Source organism: Oryctolagus cuniculus, chromosome 15, assembly GCF_964237555.1.
Source record: "Oryctolagus cuniculus chromosome 15, mOryCun1.1, whole genome shotgun sequence".
NCBI lineage: Eukaryota > Metazoa > Chordata > Mammalia > Lagomorpha > Leporidae > Oryctolagus > Oryctolagus cuniculus.
In genome coordinates, this window is record NC_091446.1 from 6,469,932 (window position 1) to 6,491,605 (window position 21,674).

A 21,674-nucleotide genomic window follows, 5' to 3' on the forward strand; every position below is an offset into this window, starting at 1 on the left:
GAGAGTCCCCCATACCCAGTCTCAAGGGCAAGACCCTCCGTCTTCTGCCTTGACGGTGGTGATGAGGAAGTCTGGGTAGGCTCGAGTGCGACTCGTCCTTGCTAGAACCTCTTCCGGCCTGGGACTGTGCCCTTGCCCACCTGGGTCCCCGCCTGGAAGGGAGCCCTGGGCAAGCAGCAGGGGAGGGCTCGTGCTGTGCTGTGCTGGGGCTTTGGCCTTGACCTGAGGCATCTCGGGCAGTCATGGTGGGTGTCTGTTGGCCTGCCGGGGCCATCGTGCCTGGGACTCAGCGCCCTGTGGGTCCAGCTGTCTGTCGCTTGGTCTCTGGTGTTGGGGCGCTCGCTATTACAGTGGTTGCCCGGGAGCACAGTGGTGTCTGGCTCTGCGAGAGACCCTCTGCAGCCGTCTGCTGCTTTTGGAAATCAGCACCCGTCATCTCCCTGTGCCCTTACCCCTGCCCCCCGGCAGAAAGCGGGAGCTGGGTGGACGCGGGGCAGCCCCTGTCCACCCCTGTCCACCCCCGTAGCCAGCGACAGTGAAGTCCTAATGCCGTGTTGTCTTGCGTGCCGACGGTGTGCAGAGAGTAAGGATTCTTTTCTCCTTGTTTCAGGGTGCGTAGTGGCGTCATGCACGCAGACTCCTGCGAGTTCCCCTAAGTTCTTAGAGGACCGCTTTGCCTTTTGAATCAGAGAGTTGCAAAGTTCCCTAAAGAATGGCCCTTGTGGATAAGCACAAAGTGAAGCGACAGCGGCTGGACAGGATTTGTGAAGGTAAGAGCCGGCGTGTGCAGCGTGCCACACCAAGACCTGTGCTTCCTCACTCTAACCCTCAAAGTCTGCTCACTTCCGGAATACACCACACCCCTGCTGCCTGGCCCGGCCCCTCCTCCCCTCCGGTCCAGGGTCCCTCTTCCTGTTCTAGCATCTTCTTCCACCAGGCCCCCTCTGTGCAGCATCCTGTGTGGGCAGGGCCTGGCTTCTGGGGAGCGGTGGCCGACCCGGGTTCCACTTCTCCCCCAAACCTACGGCTGTTTTGCGTACATATTAGGACCATCTTTTGTTAACGTCCTGGAGTTTCCGCACTGTCTGTTTTGAATTAAGATATTTACAACAGCGGATTCCCAGATAGTCCTAAAGAGCCCCGCATTGCCCCTCATGATGTGTTCAGGTCCCTGGTATCTTTGCGAATGTCTGGAAGTGTTTTATTCATGAAAGGAAAAATAAACATAATTAAAATCTAATGGAAACCCAGGGACGAAACTCTGAAATGTTGATTAAGTACAGACCTCTCCTACTTAGCAAACGGTAAGAAAGCCAGAGCCAGGGGCCCAGGGCTGGGTATCCGTGCAGCTGGGCTAGCCTCATCTCAGGGTGTAGCCCGGGCTAAGCCTTGGCTCAGTACAGTGACGGGTACTTCCCCACAGGGTGTGGGCCCAGCTGCCCCCTTCTCACTGCCCTGTCCGTGCCCAGCTCGTGGGCAGGAGCACACAGCAACCCCTGGAGCTGGCCGCAAGGACTTGCTGGTCCGCACGGAGCCGGGTATCAGAGCCTTCCCGCCGTGCCCCAGGACGTAGTAGCACTGGCTGTGGCCCACGTCACTGGGGTCCTGCTGCGATGTGAGGACTTGGGTGTTTCACGTGTTCACCACGTCCAGCACCCCCAGAAAGGCCGATAGAGTGGTGCAGTGAGTGGTAATCATGCCTTCCACGGCGTTTCCCCGGGGGTAGCGTTTGCTTTGCGTGGAGCTATGGAAGCACGTGTGTGTGCTTGTATGTAGGGGTGCGGGAGGATGGGTGGCTTTTCCCAGAACCATCTGGAAAGTGTTGTAGGTGCAGCAGCATGTGTCTCCTTCTAGGAGGTTTTCCTACAGAAACATAATACACACACACACACACACACACACACGGGAGTTTGGCTGCATTGCGCTCTGGTGTAATGCAGGCCACACAGCCATACCCCCACGCGTCTGTTCTTAGCTGTTTAGTCGTTTGCCTGCGCGTGCGGGAACTTGCCACCGGTCACGCGGTTGCCCTTTTCTTTAGTCTGCAGAGCCTAGAATAGTCTCTGCAGTCCTCACCTGGCTGTCCGACCTTGATCATCACTGTCTGACCTTGATCATCCCTGAGGTTGTTGAGGAGCGGGGCTGCCTGGTTCATGCAGAGTCTGCATCCGAGCGCTTGGCCCTGCCTGGGGAAGGTGTCTTGCTGAGTTCCTGAGTCCTGCCCTCCCCGAGAGGCAGGGGCGCCAGTCAGGGTGACCCACCCACCTCCTGCTCCAGGAGCCAGGGGCTGGCCGCGCGTTGTTACGGTGTCAGTCCACACCAGCCCCGGTCCTGCCGCTGGGATTTGCGGGAATTTCAGCATCACCTTTACCTGTGCATGCAGTCCCAGCAGCAGTCGGTCACATTTTAATTGCTTTTTAAGATTTATTTATTTATTTGAAAGAGTTGCACAGAGAGAGGGAAAGATGTCTTCCATCTGATGGTTCACTCCCCAGTTGGCCACAACAGCCAGAGTTGTGCTGATCCGAAGCCAGCAGCCAGAAGCTTCTTCCCGGTCTTCCACACGGGTGCAGGAGCCCAAGGACTTGGACCATCTTCTAGTGCTTTCCCAGGCCACAGCAGAGAGCTGGATCAGAAGTGGAGCAGCCGGGTCTCGAACCAGCGCCCATATGGGATGCTGGCGCTTCAGGCCCTGCAGGGCATTAACCCACTGCGCCACAGCGCCGGCCCCTTTAATTTCTTGATACCTGCTTTGAACAAAGAACAAACCAGTGGCTTGGGTGTAGGTCTGATCTGTGATCCCGTTCATCTGAATCCCAGCTGCCCGAGGTGTTTCGTTGGTCATCTTCCCGTGTGCAAGCTGATAAATGCCTTTATAGACTAGAGCAGGCATACCCATTTCACAGGTGCTGCCGGTGAGGCACGGGGTGGTTGGCAGTTTGTGCCCTGGAACCCCAGAAGTTGGCTGTTCTCCCCCAGCGTTTGACTCAATTCCACACCGTGGACTGTTTGTTCTGCCTGTAGTTCTTGCACACCTAACACGTGTGTACATACGCACACTCCCAGCTTTGGAGTTCCGGTTCTTCAACCTGAACTACTTGAACAGTGCCCCGTGCACATTCCTCCTGCCCCCCTGGACGTCCGGCGTCCCTTAGGGGTTGCTGTGGTTTGGTTTTGAGTGATTGGAGGTGGGAAGCCGGCCTGCTCTGAATACCAGCTTCTCCCAGGCTTAGGGGAACTCTGTCCGTTGGCACTTGGTCTGTGGCACCGCTAACTCCTAACCCGCCCCTCCTGCTGCCGTCACCGCCTCATGCAGGGCTGTGCCGGCATGGGCGAGCTTCCCCAGGGTTCCATTTTGGCGAAATCCAGGCTTCACCCCTGGGTGACTTCTCCCTACCTTCGGAGGCTGGCCAACCCTTCTTGGGCCGGCCCTGCCCCCTGCTAGCCCGTCCCCTCGAGCAGTGGCCCCCGAGCATGGGCCTTCCTGTCTGCCAGGGAGCTGCATGCCCGTGGGAACGTCTCTGCTCTGAGCCTGGGGTGCAGCCGGGGTCTCTGGGACGCCTTCCAAATCCACTGGAATAACGAATGTCTTTCATGCTGACTTAAAAGCCAGATTCTAATTTTTTTAAAGCAACCTTTCTGTTTTGATATTTATAATTTGTTCTCTGCTTCCTCTTGATGCCTGCTATCAAATAATCCTAGAGTGCCGTTGAGTTAGAATTATTACGGAGCAGCCTTTGATACAGGAGGCAGGTCACAGGCGGCTGCCGTCTTGTCTTTTTGATGTATAATTTAGGTCTTGGCTTTCCTGTCTGTTCAGTTTGCTGACATAATTGATGCGTTGCGTTTGTGAATTACACCAGCCGGTTGGAAGACCTTATTGCATCACAGCAGAGCTAGATGGCTTGCCCCAGATACTTGCGGCCAGAGACAGCGCTTCCGCTCACTCCCCACCGTGGGCGAGGCCGGCGAAAGTGCTTCCCTGCACCATGGAGTTGTGCAACGGTCATGCACCTGCCACGTGGCCTGGCTGACGGCTGCATGTGCGCACCGGAGCTCTCTGAGTAGTTTGCTGGAACGTCTCGGGGTTGTGGACCTGGGATAGAGGGCTTTTCCATTCCGAAATGAGTGCCAGACCAAACCCCCTCGCCTCTGGGCCCTGCTCGTGAGCACAGGGGAAAGGGGGAGGAGCCGGCGTGGGCTTTCTCTGCCCCGGTGGTCACAGTGAGTGGAGGAAAACCTGCCCCCCTGGACTTCTCTTGCGTTGAGTTTTTCTGGTCTGATGGGGTGAGCTTCCGCGGGACATTCTCTCGAGAACCTTCCTCAGTGGCCCAACTGGCAGAGTTGTCCAGGGCCAGCTGAGCCGCCCCCTGGTGGACGGGGCGGGGTGTCCGTACCACGGACCCGAGTGTCGTCCTTTCTTTCCTCGTGGGAATATCTGACACCTCGCTGCTGTTTTTCCTCGTGTGTTTTTGTTTGTTTCTGGTACCTGTTTTGTCTTATCGAGCACTTGGCGCTCTCTGTGTGAACAGCGTTGGCGCCTGTGCTGTGAACGTACTCAGCAATCGTTTCTAGCAAATATCTTTAAAAAGCCCCAAAAAGTGAATTATAAAATGGGATTCATGATGTTGCTATACATTATAATTATATGTTGGGATCAGGCAATTATCCACATTTCTAGTAATTAGGTGATTAGCTGTAATTACATTAGCTATGTAAATATACAATAGTCAACTAAACATGGCTTAAAACTGCACAGTGCAGATGAATGGGCTGAAACAATGGTAAACCCCCGTGAAGGACCCTCAGGCTCAGGAACATGGTCGGACAGAAACCGATTTTCCAGGAAGAGAGAATTCCCCGTGTTAAGTGGCCACAGTTTTAAGCTGATTTGGAGAAGTCCTGGTGTCCACCCTCTCCATCCCTGCCCCGTCCTCTGGGATTTGGGGTCCCACAGCTGCCCGCGCCCCATCAGGCTCACGAGTTCTGTGACTGGAACCAGGGTTGCCGGTTTGTGGTTCGTCACATGCAGACAGGAGCCTCCCTCTGCAGGCTTCGGGCGTGTCAAGGTCGGGACCTCCCACCCCCACCCCCCCCGGGCCTGGGCAGCGCGGCCTCGTCCTGGCTTGGTTCTGTGGCTGCTGCTTTGGGCCCTCGTCCCAGCTCTGTGCGTTGCTCCGTCGCCCGCTGCTTGCCAGAGCCCTGTCCTGGCCACCACCAGCTCGTCTTCCCAGCCTGCTATGCTCTTGGTGCAGGCACCTGAGCAGGGACAGAGTCTCTAGGCCAAGTGAGCCCCCCAGAGAGGATGGTGCCACCAGCTACGTGCCCCGGAGAGGGCTGCTCCTGGGTAGCTGCAGGGAGCCGTCCCGGGCTCTGACGTGTCCTGGCACGGCCCATCCTGATCAGTGCACGTCCGGGCTACTGCGAACCAGAACCCAGCACCGCTCTGCTGCCAGCTCTGCGCGCTTTTCTTCTGCAGAACACGCGTGTGAAGGTGTGCGGTGACGACAGCCTCCCGCCGAGGTCGTCAGTCACCCAGTGGCACCCTGAGCTCCTCCAGCTTGGGCACGCATTTCCTCTCCGTGGCCATCTCCAGAGAGGCCCTGCGCTGGCTTCCAGGGACGCAGGCTCACCTTCTGTGTCTGGCGTGAACTTGGCCGGGCACCCCACCTGGGCTGGTGAAGTCTGCTGGGGGCGGGGGGTTTCCACACTCCCCGTCCCCCTCCATCTGTCCATCTCGTTTCCCCTGCCCTGGTCGGACAGGTGGGTGTGCACCTGAAGTGGAGCAGCTGGCTTCTTGGAGGCCTCCCACAAGGGGACAGGCAGTGGGTCCTTTGCGACCATGCCCCCCAGGCCACGCACAGTCCTCTGCGTTGAGCCAGACAGCATGGGCAGCCTGTGGCATTCCAGGGAAAGTTCTCCCCATGCCCATTGTGTGTCAGGAGAAATGCAAAGCGTGTGGCGACTGTCCTGGAAGGCCAGGGCTCTCGTCGGAGGCCATGGCAGGGGCCCGGTGGCCTGTCTCCATGGGTACGTGTGTCCATCTCATTGCATGGGTGGCAGATTATCCAGACGAGGGACGAGAGCCATAGAGGATGGGTATGGCGCTGGATGCTGGTGGAAGGAAAAAGTTCTGGAACGGAGAGCCCTGCAGCAATGGAGTGTGGTGGAGAGGGAGCGGCGTGGAAGCAGGTGGGGGCTCACGCAGAGGTGCGACTCCGCAGGGAGGGTTTTCTCGGAGAGCAGGGAGGTGGAGTTCCCCGAGCACCTCCTGAGAGGCAGGTCCTGGACAGCTGCTCCCAGCGAGCGGTGACGTTCCAGGGACTCCAGCTCCTGCACCTGTCACGCATGGACGTGGGCCCTGAGTGTGGGAGTCAGACCTCGTCTTCACAGCTCAGGAACTGTGGAAGTGTGGACGAGACATGGACTTGGGAGCAGCACACTCTGTCACCAGAAATGGCTAAATAACACGAGGCACGGGGGTGCTGGGGCTGCTTAGGGCACAGCGTGTCCCTGAGGATGGCGTGGGGCTCCGTGCAGTGTGGGCAGTGTAGACGCTGCACAGCCTCGTGCTGCAGGCCAGGGGGCGGGAGGAGCGCGGCGTGGGGCGCTGGGAGTCGCTGGTTCCCGTGCTGCCCAGGGTGTGCTGTTTCCTCTGTGCACTCCTGTGATTCAGGATTGGGCTCCTTCACTCCCACTGAGGAACGGGGATCCCCTCGTCCACTTCCGCGCTGAAGTAGCCAGGGAAGGGGCCTGGTTGGCACAGAGGGAAGGAACACAGAGCTGGTTTCCAGAGCCCTCAGTTAGCGGTCGGAAGTGGGCCCGTCAGAGGCCTGCGTTTGCCGTGTGTAACCCCCAACCTCAGCCGTCCCCAGGGACATGCGGGCCGCGGAGGCAGAGGCTGTGGGCAGGGCTCCGGGCAGCTTCCTTCTCGGCCTTGGCTGTGTGGGGGCTGGCTGCCTCTGGCGCACGGGCCGTCCTTGCCACTGACCTGGCAGCGTCTGGCCCACAGCCGTCAGGGGACAGCAGCTGGGCCTGATGTCCTTCGTGTCAGCCCAGCCTTCAGGTCTCGGATTCCGTGGCACCTGCTGGTCTTTTGGTTCTTGGCTTTTCACAGTGAGAATTGGGCTCTCAGAGAAGTGTTGTTTTGCCACCCTTTCCGGGGGTGGCTTTGCGTGCTGGGACTGCAGCACGGGTCCCTGTGGCTGTGCGTCATGACCTGACGTGGCACGGGGGATTCAACAGTCGGCCTCAGGGCGGAGACATCGCTTAGGACCCTGAGGTGCCTCTGGATGGTCCCACACATCAGCTTGTGGTGGGCTCGTGTGTCTGCGCTTTCAGAAGCTGGCTCACGAGTCCCCACGTCGCTGGCGCGCGTCTCTGCGGGGTGAGAAAGTGGAGGACGGGGCCACGGCGCTTTGTGTAGCCAGCCGGAGATGTTGCAGGAAAGTGGCCGTCCCTTGCCAAGCAACGGCAGTGCCGTCAGGCAGTGTTGTCAGACAGAACGCAGCCGGCTGCGTGGACAAGTGTGAGTCCGGGTTCAGGTGTTGCTGCTGCGCGCGGGAGAACATCTGTCACAATATTTGCAGACTTGCCGAGCCGAGGCTGCCTGCGTTTGGGTGACTTCCAAGCACCAGGGATTGGAACTTGGGGAATGGAGTCTGGGCCTCCTGGCTCCCAGGGGAGGCATCGCTGTCCAGTCCTGGAGCAGCTGGGTGAATGTTCCGCTGTTCCTGTTTCACTTTGCGAACCGGGCCATGCGGCCCAGGAACCGGCACAGACAGCTCCCGGGTTCATCCGCCTGTTCCCCGAAGGGGCCTGTCTGTACCGTGAGTGGGGTCCCGTGAGACTTGTGCTCAATCCAGGGTGTCACGTTCTCCGTTATTAGAAGCAGGGAAAGGACGGCTTAACCCTGGAGCAGCAGGCATTTGCCATCCAGCGGTGAGGGCTGGGGGTCCCGGGTCTGACCGGAGCACAGGACTGTATCAGCAGTGACTTTCTGATAGCTAAGGCCTGGGGGCTGGGAGGGGTCTTGCATAGCTGCCAGAATCACTTGGATAAGTAAGGTCCCGTCTCCGCGCCCCCCCCACCCCCCGCCGAAGACCAGGCGGGAGAGAGGAGCACTGGCTTGCGAGTTGTGCAGCTCTGGTTCTCTGCTGGGCTCTGCCACCCTCATTTCCTGCAGGGTCCCCACCCCTCTAGTTTCCGGGGTCTGTGATTTGCAGGTCAGAGACAGGCAAAGGTCTTTTATCCACTAGTGCGTTTCCCCAGGGAGGGGCCCAGAACTATCCAAGCGCCCCCCACCCCCACATGGGGCAGGAACCCATCGCCTGCCTCCCAGGGTGCACATTAGCAGGCAGCTGGGCTAGAAGCCGCGCAGGATGCACCACAGTGGGTTAGCTTAAACAGGCCATTGCATGACACACTAGCACCGGGCCTGGTCCCCACTGAAGGGCCATGCCTTCCTGCGGTGTGCATCCCGCAGGGCCAGCGGCGGGAGGGGAGGCAGCAGGAGTCCTGGCGAGGAGGTGGTGGTGGACCGTGGGCTGTCGTAGACGCGGCTCGCCGTGCGTGTTCTTTGCGCTGCAGCTTGTCCTGCCGAGACAGCTTCCTCGCAGAGCCACCTGCTGCCCCTGGGCTCGAAGGGTTAACAGGGAGGCGCCTCATCTTTCTGGAAGGACGCTCCTGGCAGTGCCAAGAAGAGAATTCCTGCAGGCGTGGGGCCCAGACCACCAGCCTCCTGGAACGCCGCGGCCGCCCACTGGCGCCGGGGCCATTGCTGTAGCTGCGTCTCGCTGTTTGCGTCTGGTTTGGGGCTTTGCCGTGCTTCCCTCCCTTTCTGAGTGAACGCGGCCTGGGGCCGTTGGTGAGATGTGTGCCTGCTGTCCCGTGCGCGCCAGGCCTGCCGTCCCCAGCCCCTGCCTCCCAGGGCTGCTGCCTGCTGTGGCCTGTACCCTTTCCTCCCTTTTCTTTTCCATGGCTCCTGGGGGGTGGGGAGGACTCTGGCAGGATTTTGGTCGCTGCCACCCCCCAGGGTCTAGAATGATGGGCCTTGTGCTTTCGGGCCCCCCCCGGGATGTGTCTGGGCCAGAACCTCCCCAGTCCATCAGCGGTCACCGAGGGCCTTTGGGGAGCACTGTTGATTTCACTTGAGACTGTCCGGGAGTTCAGTGTGCAGCGTTTGTGACGGTGGGGGCGGGGGGCGGGAGGCGGGGGCAGGGGACCGCGCTGTTCCGGGGCCTGGGAGTGGAACCGGCCCCTGCTCACGGGAAACCTCGCTACTTCTCCTTAATGACTGGCTTTCCCCGCAGTCGAGGCTCTGGCTAAGCCTCGGCTGGACCGTTGGGGGTGACAGCAGAGCCCTCAGGGTCTGTGTCCCCACTCAAGCACGGGTTCCATTTCTCAGGCACTCCAGGAAGTGCCCTGGGTGACAGCCGAGGAGAGGGGCTCTGCTTGGGGAGGGAGATGATGTCATCAGAGAGATGATGGCATCAGGCGGCAGCTTCCAGCTCTGCTCCCTGTCCTCCTGTTGCTGTCTTACAACGCCAGCTTCCGGATGACAAGTCCACGGTCAGGGTGAGACGATCAGGTGAAGAATCCACCTGGACGAGCGCAGGGTAACCGTTGGATTGGTAACCGGAGACGGCTCATTGCCAGGTTCCTCCATTGGCCGAGCCCCGAAGCCAGCATCGCCTGAGCCCAGTCTGTCCCCGTGACTGCGCCCTGAGCTGTGTGCAGTGGATTAACGTTGGGGGGTGGGGTGTGGATTAAGAAGGACCCTGCAGTGGCTCCTTTGCTCTGTCAGGAGGGGGTGCTGTTCCCCTCAAAGGACCCTGGAGAGGGGGAGGGAGGCAGCAAGATTAGTGGCCCTGGGAGTGCAGTAATTCCCAGTTGCCGGCTGGGAGGCCTGGAGGGAGCAGGCGGCCGCTTCATCACTCTAACGCGATGTCACATGGAACAAAAGCTTTAGGGGTTTTATTTAGCTCCTAATCCGCACGCTCAGCACACCGAGGTCCATGTGAGTGCGCGGGCCGGGGAGGGGGCCCCGGGCTGAGGGCCGCCCAGAGCAGACCTCTCTCGGCCATGGTTGGGGAGCGAGGCAGTGACCGCGAGCGTGGCGTGCTGTCTGGTCAGGTTTCCGAGGATTAATAATTCAGACCGCACTTGGAAACAGAAAACCCCCGGTCGGCTGCCCCTGCCCTCCCAGAAGGGCTGGCGTGCGGCCGGGGCTGAAGATTTGTAAAGGAAGCCCTCCTCCGCCTCTGCCTCGTCCCCGGCCGTTGTTTTCCCCCATGCCGGTTCCCAGCAGGCACACCAATATTGGTCGTTCTCAGAGCTGGGATGCTGCCGGCTGGTACGAGGGCCCTTGGGACAGTGCCGAGTCCCTGCGGCCTCCCACCAGGAGGAGCTCTCTGACCTATGGCGCGGGAGAGGGGTCCTGGGGTGAAGTGACAAACTACCGACCGCAAGACGCTGCGCCCGAACCCTACCTGTACCGGGAGGCCTTTTATAACTCGGTCGCCGCCAGGAAGGGCTCCGCTCCCGACTTCGCCTTCTACGACAGCAGACAGGCGATGATGTCTGGGCCTGGCTCCCTGCTGCCGCGGGACTACTACAGCGACCCATCCAGGGGCGTGCGGGGGCCCAAGGAGCCTCCCTACTATCGAGACCCGGGAGTCAGCCGCCCGCTGCCCAGCTACGGAGCGCTCGGCGGCCGGATGCCGTGGGATCAGGTGCAAGGCCAGTTACCTGCCCTGCAGGACGCCGGTCCCCTGTACCGGGATTCTGCCGGTAAGATGATCCCACAGGGGCAGCGGACACAGAGCAGGGCCCCATCTCCTGGAAGGTATGGACGGGAACCGCCCGACTCCAGGTATGGGGCAGAGCCGCCTGCCTACCTCCCCAACCAGCTCTACAACGACATTGGCGAGAGACCTGTGGATTCGAATCCCGTCCGACAGACGGCCCCGACCTGCCTGGTTGTGGATCCCGGCTCGGCTGCTGTGCCCGAGGGCAGCGCGGGGATGACTGGAGGGATCCTGCATCGGGGCTACGGCCCTGCCCGGGAGAGCGTCCACTCCAAGATGGCCTACGAGAACTACGAGGCCGACCTGTCCACAGCGCAGGGGGCGGGCGGCAAGAGGAGCGTGCTCCCCGAGTTCTTGGCCTTTCTGCGGGCAGAAGGGGTGGCCGAAGCCACCCTGGCGGCCCTGCTGCAGCAAGGCTTTGACAGCCCCGCTGTCCTGGCCACCCTGGAGGACGCGGACATCAAGTCTGTCGCCCCCAACCTGGGCCAGGCCCGTGTGCTGAGCCGCCTGGCCAGCAGCTGCAGGACCGAGATGCAGCTGCGGAGACAGGACCGGGCAGGCCCCCTGCCCCGGACACGGTCCAGCAGCTTCAGCCATCGGAGCGAGCTGCTCGCCGGCGACGCTGCCCCGCACCCCCAGCCTGCGGGTCCTCTGCACGCGGCGTCCCCCCGGGGAGCCGATCCCGCCCGCCGGCCAGCCAGTGCGCCTTCCCAGCACCTCTTGGAGACCGTGGCCACCTACTCAGCCCCTGGGGCAGGCGTCCAAGCCCCCCACTTCCCTTCCAACTCTGGATACAGCTCTCCCACTGCGCTGACGGCACGCCCGGGCCCCACGTATCCCCCGCAGGCTGGGGTGGCCTTGACTCACCCCGGCACCTCCAGCCCCCTTCACCCAGGCCCCAGAACCGCCTACTCCACGGCGTACACGGTGCCCATGGAGCTCCTGAAGCGGGAGCGCAGCATGGCCGCCTCTCCGCTGCCCAGCCCCCGCGGCAGCCCCCAGCTCCTGCGGAAGCCTGGGGTCCCCGCGGAGCCCTCTGCCCTGCCGCCCGTCAGCGAGAGCCTGCACTTGCCTCACTCGCCATACCAGAAGGTGGCACGGAGGACGGGGGCCCCCATCATTGTGTCTACCATGCTGACACCAGAACCAAGTACGGCACCCTCCCTGCCCTGGCCAGGACCCTAGAAGGACCAGGGTGGGGTGTGGAGGCTGAGGCAGGGGGTGGTAGGTCCTTAGGGGTCAGCTTTGGAGAGACCTGGTGCGTGCGTGGCATCAGTCCCTTGCCAGCTCCCAGGCTAACCGGGCGTGCAGGTTCTCTTGGGTTGAATAGATCTGTGGGTCGGGCCGATTGGGGTAGCAGCACCTTGCTACGCCCGCACTGAGCCCACGTTGCTGTGTCTTCCCCTGGGTGGTGCTATTTCATGGTGTGGCTGGATCAGGGGGCAGGGACCCGCAGCTCCCCAGGGGCGGCCTGGGCTCTGCTTCCCTGGGGGCGGCGCTACACAGGCAGGAGTGTTTTCTCCTGTGCACCTAGCTCAGCTGCTGCCTCCGGCAGGAGGAGTGGGGAGGTGGGGGTGGGGCGTTCTGGCACAGGAGCCCATGTCCTTGGGGTCTGCCTCCCACGCTGGCACACCAGGATTCCCTACCATAGTGCTTCCCTGCTTGTGGGCTAAACAAAGCAAGATGTTGAACCCCCATAGAATTCCCTCTTCTGCAAAACAGATTTACCCTCGTAGTGGGAATGCTTGCTAAGGGAAGGCTGTGTTTCCAGGTGGGGAGAGGGAGGATAATCCGAGGTGGTGTGTGCGAGCTGGGCCTGATTGATCGCACGCGTCTGCTTCGGTACTGTGAATGGGTGTGGAAGGACTAGAGTCGTGTTTGAGGACGTAAATCCGTCTGCTTCCTCGCTTCCCCCTCATCTCCCCAAAGTGTGATTTAGCGACACGAATCCATTTAAAGTGACTTTCCTGAACACCTGGCATCACAGGGTGGAAGTGGCAGGGTGATGGCAAGACCTCGACGTTTGCAAGGAAACAGCTCTAGGGTGCTGGGAGCGGGTCTTGTGTGCCCTGGGATAGGGCGCCGCGTGGACCCCCAGCCTGGCGCCCAGCGTCGCTTCTGGATGTGGCCGCTCATCCAAAAGGGGATGAGCACCGAGCTGGGGTTTTGTTTTTCTTTGCTCTAGACTCTGTTGTGTTTTTTTAAAAACACTGCTGCTCACATAATTTACTTGACTTTTCTTCACAGTGCATGTGTACGAGGGGCCGCCGGGTCCCTTTTCTGGGGGCCTGTGCCTTCCCTCTCACCGGCAAACATTTTTCTTTGCAACCAAATGATTTGCATGGTGATGACATTTGTTGCTCCAGTAATTTCATCTGATAATGGCCGGGCTTGCAAAGCGGATCTGAAAACATATTCCTTAATTATGTGTTGCTAAGCAACGGGAGGGTTTGGTCATAATCACAGAAAGATTATCTCCTCGGTGGAGTCGCGGAAAGGTTTAGCTGAAGGAGGACCTGTGCAATTGCCTTGTTCCCTTCTCTGTCTTGCACTGCCTCCCGGCACAAACGGTCGCTGTTATTTGGGTGTGCGGGAAGTTTGTATAAGTTGTCTGGCGTGTGATGGACGACACTGTGTGCACACCGAGGACGTTGGCTTTTATTTCGTTGGCACGGCTGCAAGTCTGCACCAGTGACGTCCTCACCGGAAGTCTGCCAGCAAATCCACTTCTCTGTCAAGTGCCCGGTCCCGGGGCCGGGGGTGGGGCGCAGCTTGTGCAGCAGTTTCATGGCATCCGCAGCAGGGAGGTCTGTGGGAGGCAGCAGAGAGCGCGTCTCCAGGCAGTCCCCAGACAGAGCAATGGAGACGAGCGCGCTGGCCACCTTGCCTCTGAGCCAGGAGGTGGCGATGTGGACACTCCTCAGGTCGGGATGGGTGAACGCTCGCTTTGCTTTCCGCACTCCCCCCTTTGCACCCAGGCTGCAGGAGCAGGGCTGGGCACGGGCGGGTTTACAGTGGGGTTTGGGTTTTTGACAGGTTTGCTTTTCTCACTCCAACGACACCCGACTTTCTCTTGACTGGTTTTGTGCGTATAAACAACAGACCCATGTAGCCCACCTGGCCTGGCTGCTGTGGCTCTGAGACGCACCTGGCCACCTGTGGCTAAAGCCACAGAGCCTTCCAGCTGTCACACGTTGTCAACCATCACCGGGGGCTTGTGGTTGGCTGAGCCCTGCCGGGCACAGCGGGCTGGCCTGGCCATCCTCCTGACACAGCAGTGTGGGTGCCGTGTGAGGCGGGCAGCCCTGGCCCAGTGTGGCTGGACTTTGTCCATTTGTCCCCCAGACCCCCGGGCTTGATGCCACTTTGGGACCCCTTCTTCCCAAGAACTGCTGGGCAGAGAGGAGGAGCACACAGGCCGTTTCCGGGGCGGGGCTGTCGGGGAGGCTGACGGTGGTGATGGTGTTACCTGTCACCAATCGATTGCTGCCGTGGTGTTGCTGGATGTGGTGCCGAAGTCAAGACACTTTCTCCCCCTGCAGGTGTGCCCGACGCCTGCGCTCCTGGGTGAGGTTTCTTCAGCCCCCTCCGCATCGGAATGGGGGTGGCGCCCTGCGTGCCCGGTGATAGTTTGTGTGTCTTTGGCTGAGCCTCACTCTACGCTGAGGGGCGGGGTCGGGGGCGCTCACACTCCAGGCAGCAGTGGCTGAGGAAGGTGAGGTGTGGACAGCACCCGTCACCAGGGAGCGGGGGCACATTTGGGGAGTGGCGTCTGGGGCATCCCCCCCGGCTGGCCCTGCAGGCGGTGCGGTGATGTGAGCCCGGCTGGCGTGGAGATCCTGCAGTCCTACTGTGTGCCAGTCGGGGCATAGCTTGCAGCCTGGTCCCGGGTAAATGCTGCCCTTCAGCACTGACAAGCTCGGGCCGGGCCGAGACACAAACCTTGTCTCCAGTCTGAGGGCTGCAAAGAGCTCCTACATAAGTGAACGGTCGCTCTGACGGTGACAAGGACCGGAGCAGGGACACACGTCGGTGCTGGAGCCTGGGGTGCCGGGGTCGTGCAGCCACTCCTGGGCCCCTAAGGGTGTGGCAGCAGGGAGGCAGGAGGAGCACGGGTACCCAGCAGTCAGGAGTCCCTCCCAGGCCACACGCAGCAGGGTGGGCTGTCTGGGATGCCCTGCGGCGCCTCTGTGCTTACGTGTCCTCGGCCACGCGGTTCCCAGGCGCTAGCAGTTGTGCCTTTTGTAGCAGAACCGTGACCTGGTCGCGTGAGATGTGGGTGCGCTGCGCCGGCCTCTGTCGGCTCCTGAGCCCGCCCCGTGTTTGGAGCCGGTCCCTGCACGCCTGTGAGCAGCCAGCACGCGTTGCTGTCTGTCTGTGGAGCCCCTGGCGCGATGCGGTCCCGTGATTCCCACCGGGTCCTCCCCACGGTGATCTCGTCCTCGCGTCATCCCCGCCTTTCCCCCTGCACGCGCTCCTGTGCCGAGGCGCTGGTGTCTGGCTCGCGCCCTCCTGCCCAGGCTGAGCCTGGAGCCTGCACGGGCACCACTCTGTTTTCCTGGCCCAAGTGTACTTTCTCGGGTCCCCATCAGGCTCCTGGGAATTGGAGTACATGTCGCCCCCTGTGGGTGAACGCAGGGCTCGGGTGCACCAGCTCTCCTGCCTTCTCGGTACTTCTGTTTCCCTGCTTGCCGAAGGGGCACAGAACCCGAACCTGCCCCCCCCCCCCCCCCCCGGGCCTGCTGGAGCAGCGCGGAGAGCCAGGGAAGAGGACAGCCGATGCTGAGCCCACCCAGCCTCTTCTCGGTCAGGCCAGGGGCGTCCCTCGGCTGCCGCAGCCCTCGGGAGTGGTGGAGGCGGGACTTGTCCTCACTGTGGCACCTTCTGACCCCTGGGGTGTGGGTTCTCCATGGACCACAGGGGGTGAGCTGCGCCTGGCAGAGGCCAGGCCGTCTGAAGTTACTCTGCCGCCCTCTTCAGTTGAGCACCAGCGCCCAGAGCTTGTGCTCCCCCCACCGTGGTATCGGGATTCCTCTGGTCTGCTTGCAGTTAGGGCGTTTGCCGTGGTGTCACCCCTGTACAGGGACACATGCTGGTGAGCAAGGGGTGTGGTCTAGGGAGTCACATCCTGGGGCGTGGCCCCGCCTCCTGGGTTTAAGCCCCGGGTCCCCTGTCCATGGGGCAGGACTCCCGGCCCTACTTGGTTGTGTCATTTCTGCCTCCTGGTGCAGGACGCAGAGCAGGTGCCTACTGAGGTTAGTTCTTCCGGTGTTTTGGGGGAGGGAACGTTAGCCAAGCCTGCTGCCCAGGCATTGGCCGCTTCTGCCTGTGCTGCGGTCCTGACCCTCAGCGATGTTCTGTGCCTGGAGTCGCACCCCCACGGGGGCAGGGCTGTGTCTCTAAATCATCAGCTCCTCCAGGGCTGAGTGCCTCGCGGGTCCTTGCGGGAGGTGTGGTGCTGGCCACCGGGAGGGGTCGCCCCTGAGATCGGCCAAGCCAGGCGCACGGGTGCCTGAGAGAAGCCACCGCTCACTGTGTGTATCTGGTGTGAACAGAGAAACCTGACAGAGCCCCTCTCCCCTGCTCCTCCTCAGCTCTGCTTCCTAGCGTGCCTGCGCCGTGGGCGCCCTGTGCCCTCGCTGGGCTACGTAAGCTCCGTTGTCAGCCTTGGTGCTGGAGGCCAGCTGTGGTGTCGGGGCAGAGTTTGCCAGATTTTCTCCTGTTCTGTGGTTCTGAAGCCAGGCCCCTGATCTGGAGTGAAGACGACTTCACCGCTGCATCTAGAACTTGGTGTCCCGTGTAAGGAACCGTTGCTTAGTCCAAGATCCTGATTGTAACTCCCGTGTCTGACCCCTGAGAGTTTATTTATGGATTAATTTAGAAGGCAGTGTTGTGGGGCCGGCGCTGTGGCGAAGCGGGTAAAGGTGCCACCTGCAGTGCTGGCATCCCACGTGGACACCAGTTCGAGTTCCCGGCTGCTCCACTTCTGATCCAGCTTTTTGCTGTGGCCTGGAAAGCAGTGGAAGATGGCCCAAGTCCCTGGGCCCCTGTGCCACGGGGAAGACCCAGGAAGAAGCTCCTGGTTGGCACAGCTCCAGCCCTTTGCGGCCATCTTGTGAGTGAACCAACAGATGGAAGACCTCTCTCTCACTCTCGCTCTCTGTAACTCTGACTTTCAAGTAAACAAAATCCTTTAAATAAAAAGTGCTGCAGAGAGAGAAGGAGACAGACTCTCCCATCCCCTCATTCTTCCCCAAGTGGCTGCAGTGACCAGGCCAGGCGGTGCCAAAGCCAGGAGCTCAAAGCTTCATCTGGGTCTCCCGTGTGGCTGCACGCCTGGGCCGTCGTGGCTGCTTTCCCAGGCGCGTTGGCAGGGAGCTGGATTGCAAGTAAAGAAGCCAGGACAGAAACCAGCACCCACACTGGGTCCTGGCCTCACGGGCAGTGGCTTAATGTGCTGTGCTACAGTGCTGTCCCCTACTCCTAAGAAGAATGTTCCTGCTCCCGCACTGACGTCTCTGAGTCACTTTAATGTAAGTACCAGAGTACTCCAGACAGCCGTGGATGGAGCAGGCATTTGTCCTAACAGCTAAGAGGCGCAGCTCCTGCTAATGCAAATGCTGTGGGCAGCTGGTGAGGCTGGGGAGAGGTTGGGTGCCTGCTGGTCTTTCCGCCGGGTTCCAGACCAGCTCCCAGCTTGGAGCGCCGGGCCTTGAATTCAGAATCCTGTGGTTCAGGGGCTGTGGGCTGGACCCAGAGGGTGGACTGCACTGCTTGGGAGGAAGAGGCTGCCAGGGGCCAGGGAACGCGGAGCTGGCAGATGAGACTGGAGGGAGATGCAGCCAGGTTCCCCCCAGGGGGTGGGGGACACACCCTCCGGCATTCCAGAATCAACCCTAGCCTGTCTCCCAGGGCGTGGCAAGAGTGAGCATCCCAGAGACAGCACAGAGGGCAGGCAGAGAACGAGGCCAAATAAAGCTGAGATGCCCACGGGCAGTTGCTGGTTTGTTTGTTTGTTTTTAATCTTAAGGTAGTGGCACCCTTAAGACCTCGGGTTTTATTCCGAGTCACTGTCTTGAAGCTGCTCGCTGTGCCACCTGTCCATCTGCTGCTGCTGTGGGGTAGCAGGCCCCTCCTCCCCACGGTGCCACACGGCCACACCTGCTGGTTTGATGATGAGTGTCAGGTGGGGTACGCTTACTTGCCAGCCTCAGTATTTGGCCACAATCTTGGAAACCAGGAACCCTGTGAGAGCAGCTCCGGTGTCTGCCCTTCTAGAAGCCAGAGTCGGCGAGTCCAGCCAGTGAGGGCCGGGCGTGCTGCACTGCAGGCAGATGCGTGGACGAGAAGGTGTGTGTGTGGAGCCGGACGCCATCACTGCTCACAGTGGGCCCTGCGTGACCAGGCAGGGCTGCCTCGGGGGAGCGGGGTTCAGGCTGGGGAGGCCTCACATGCAGGGCCGAAGGGACCCTTGCTGCCTCCCCCCAACCCCGGTGCTCTGTGTGAAGCTGGGAGTCACGTGGGCCCGTGCTCCCACCTCCCAGCCGCCGTGCGGGTGCGGGTGGGGGTGGGGGAGAGTTTGGGGACCTCTGAGGTGTTGTCAGGTGTCTGCCGAGAGGGCGGCTGGGGGACTCCAAGAGGCCTTCAGCCCACGCAGGCTCCCCACGGGTGACTTATGGTGGCCAGCTGCTCCTTTGGTCGCCGCCCCACGTACCGGCTGCTTCTCGAGCTGGGGTGACCTGCGCTCCTGGCCAGCCCGGCGCTGGGGTCAAGGCTGCTGTCCATGGTGTCGGGCACTCGTGAAAAGGGGCTCAGCCGCTGCCCGCTGGGGCAGACCTGACCACCGCGTTTGCTCTGCTGTGGGCAGATCCTGAGGGCGGCAGAGCCGCGCCCCGGGATGGCTGAGTTCTCACGGTGCAGGCAGCAGCTCTTGTGTCTGAAGACCGTGGGCGTAGCTCAGCGTCCCAAGAGAACGGGCAGGTGAGTCCGAGATGCTGCAGTAGCTGCTCGAGGCTGGGTCCTTCCTGGTCCACCTGGGTCACCGCCCCAGGGCGGGTGGTGCCTGCTGGTATCCGCCGAGGGAGAAGTAGCTCCCTGGAGTGAATGAAGTCTGATGCTGTTTTGTAGCTATGGTGGCATCAAGGCTTGGTGGGCGTTCCCGGGGCTCCCTGGGATCCTGTGTGCTGGCCTCCAGTGTGACTGCGGGGACAGCAGGTGATGGGCAGAGGCCAGCTCTGAGCTCTGGACTCCCCGGGGAGCACCTGGAAGCTAATCCCTTTCCTGCCGGACACAAACTTGGGCAGGGCCCCACCTGAACTTTCCTCATCCCCAGCCCCCTGAGGTCCCTGCACCTCGCCCACACACCCACTCCCCCATCCCCCACCCCCCACCCCCGCCCCCCACCCCCGCCCAGCCGCTCTTCCCTGCCCGGCGTCCCCCAGCAGCCCAGGCCTCTCTGCGTTGCCGTGCAGGGCCTGTGGCCAGGATGCGGGTCTCGGCTGCCCTCCCCCGGGTCCAGCCTGAGGGGAGGGGTGGGGAGGTTTCTGCAAAGGGAGATCAGCTGATCGCTAGGCAACCACCTGGAGTCGGTTACCTGGGTAACAGCTGCGGGCACCCACGCCAGCTGGACGTCGTGTCTCGCGGCTCTCTGCATACGCAGATGGCTCCCCGAGGTGGCTGCTCTGTAGCTCCCGACGCGGGTTCTTACCGAGGTCCTGTGCTCTCTGCGTGGGCCTCCTGCCAGCATCCCCAGCCATCGAGCCGAGCCGGGCATCCTCACCCTTCGGGCAGGAGGGGCTGGGAGCGACCGTGTACTCCCCACCCCCATCAGTGACTGCCAGGCCCCCCCAGGGTCCCTGGAGTCAGGCGTGGAGGAGGAGGCAGCTGAGACAGCCCTGTGGGACTGGCCGTGCCACCGCTCGGTCAGTAGAAAGGAAAGGCGGGAGCTCTGTGCCTCGGTTTCCCCTCTCTGCTGTGGGGGTGGACAGGTCCTCAGCAGTCTGAAGACTGGAGACTCAGCCCCCTGCTCTCACTGAGTGGAGGGGACATCAAGGGCCCCTGGAGGCTGACTGGCCACACCCTGCCCCTGCTCACCGGAAGTGCACAAGGCTGCCCTTGGCACCGTCCTGTGTGCACTGCCCTGCCTTGGCCTGACACCAGGAGCCCTCAGTGTGCAGGCATCTGGGTGGGCGGCTGCTTGCAGGCATTTGACTTGCAGCCCCAGCAGTGGAAGGCAGCCGTGTACGTGGCTGGGCCCTCCCAGGTGTGGTGCCCCGGCGACCCCAGCCTGCTCTGCCTGGGCCAGGACAAAAGCAGTCCCTGAACACGGTGTTCCCTGCGAAGCCTCAGCCGTGGGGAGGGGACGGCCCTGGCCGGGTGTCCAGGAATCCAGGTCCCACCCAGCTTAGCAGGTGCCGCTCCCGGGACAGGTGAGGGCACCCAGGTGAGTGTGGCCTGGGCACCGGGCTGCTGCTGGTTTCGCTGGAGCCAGCACTGCCGCCTCGCGTCGCTCAGGCCAGAGCACTGCTCGTTCCTGCCAGGGTCGGTGTGGGAGGGAGAGATGACCCCGGGCCTGCTTGGGCCAGCCGACTGAGGCACCGAGCTCCAGCCGGGGTGGGGCCCTGGACGGCTGCCACCAGCGCCTGCGGGGACATGCGAAAGTGTCAAGGGACAGCAGAGCTGTCTGCTCGATTTCTTAATGGGATGGTAACAGTTTCCAGTTTGACAAAACAGAAACACGCGTTGCCCCTTTGTGGCACCTCCCACGCGTGCTGCAGGCCTCCCGCACCTGGGGGGAGGCTGGCAGGAGCGGCTGCGTGTCCCGGACCCTTGCAGGGTGGGCATTGACGGGGTGGTGTCTGCTGGACAGCAGGCTGCGTTCCCCGTGCTCGGCGGTGCTCAGGAGGGCGAGGGCAGCGATGCCAAAGGCCACATGCTGGGAGGCGCCCGGACCCCACTGGACGTCTGGAAGTGGCTGGGCTGCTCTGCGTGGCGTCGCCGTGGGGAAGACCAGGGGCCGTCCCTCTGCACTGTGCCCCCAGCCCGTGTCCTTGGGCTTCGCTGAGCAGCTCTGGGCCGGCTGTCTCAGCAAAGGCGAGGGGACCTCAGGACGTTGGTGGTGTCTGCGCTCGTGCCCAAAACGCGGTTTCGTAGCCTGCATTTCCGTGAACTTTCAGACCCCTCAGGTGTGGGAATGTCAAGTATTTTGCACCTAAATGACTTCTTTTCCCTAAAGCTGTATTATTGGAGGTGGATAGGGAGGGCTCCCTCGCATCCGCTGGTTCGCTTCTCCCAAGGGCTCGCAGCAGCCAAGGAAGGGCCGGGGCAGAAGCTGGGGCTGCACGTGGTGCGGGTCTCTGCGGTCCCAGGCTCTGCAGGGCAGGAGGCTGGAGTCCGGAGCCGGTCGGTTTTGAACCCAGGTATTCTGATGTGAGGTTTTTTTGGTCATGTTTCCCTTATGGTAGTTTTCTTTTCTTTTATTAAAAAAAAAGGTATGTTTATTTATTTATTTTAAAGAGTTAACAGAAAGGGAGAGACAGATCTTCATCTGCTGGTTCACTTTCCAAATGGCCGCAAAGGCCTTGGCTGTGCCAGGCCAAAACCAGGAACCAGGAGCTTCTTCCGGGTCTCCCATGTAGATGCAGGGGCCCAAGCACTTGGGCCATTCGCCACTGCTTTCCTGGGCCATAAGCAGGGAGCTGAATCAGAAGTGGAGCAGCCAGGACTTGAACCCGTGTTCATGTGGGATGCCGGCTTTGCAGGTAGCGGCTTAACCCACCATGCCACCATGCCAGCCCCTAAATTCTCTTTCAATTTCATGCTCCTTGACCTCGCTGGCCGCTGTGCCTGGCGCGGGAGCGGACACGC

At 61.4% G+C, this 21,674-nt stretch overlaps 1 protein-coding gene across 15 annotated transcripts in view; it reads left to right on the top strand.

Annotated features, from left to right (window-relative positions):
- CTBP2 (C-terminal binding protein 2) overlaps positions 1-21,674 on the top strand; it is a 124,567-nt gene that overhangs the window by 94,852 nt on the left and 8,041 nt on the right. For 13 of the 15 annotated variants that reach the window (XM_051833531.2, XM_051833533.2, XM_070057082.1 and 10 more), the window contains one exon: positions 611-770. The exons of 1 other annotated variant lie outside the window; for it this stretch is intronic. In XM_051833531.2, the coding sequence (XP_051689491.1) occupies positions 713-770 (58 nt within the window). In that variant the 5' untranslated portion in view covers positions 611-712. Of the gene's footprint in view, positions 1-610; positions 771-9,414; positions 11,959-21,674 lie in introns of those variants that run through there. One more of the 15 variants, XM_051833536.2, reaches the window with a different exon arrangement.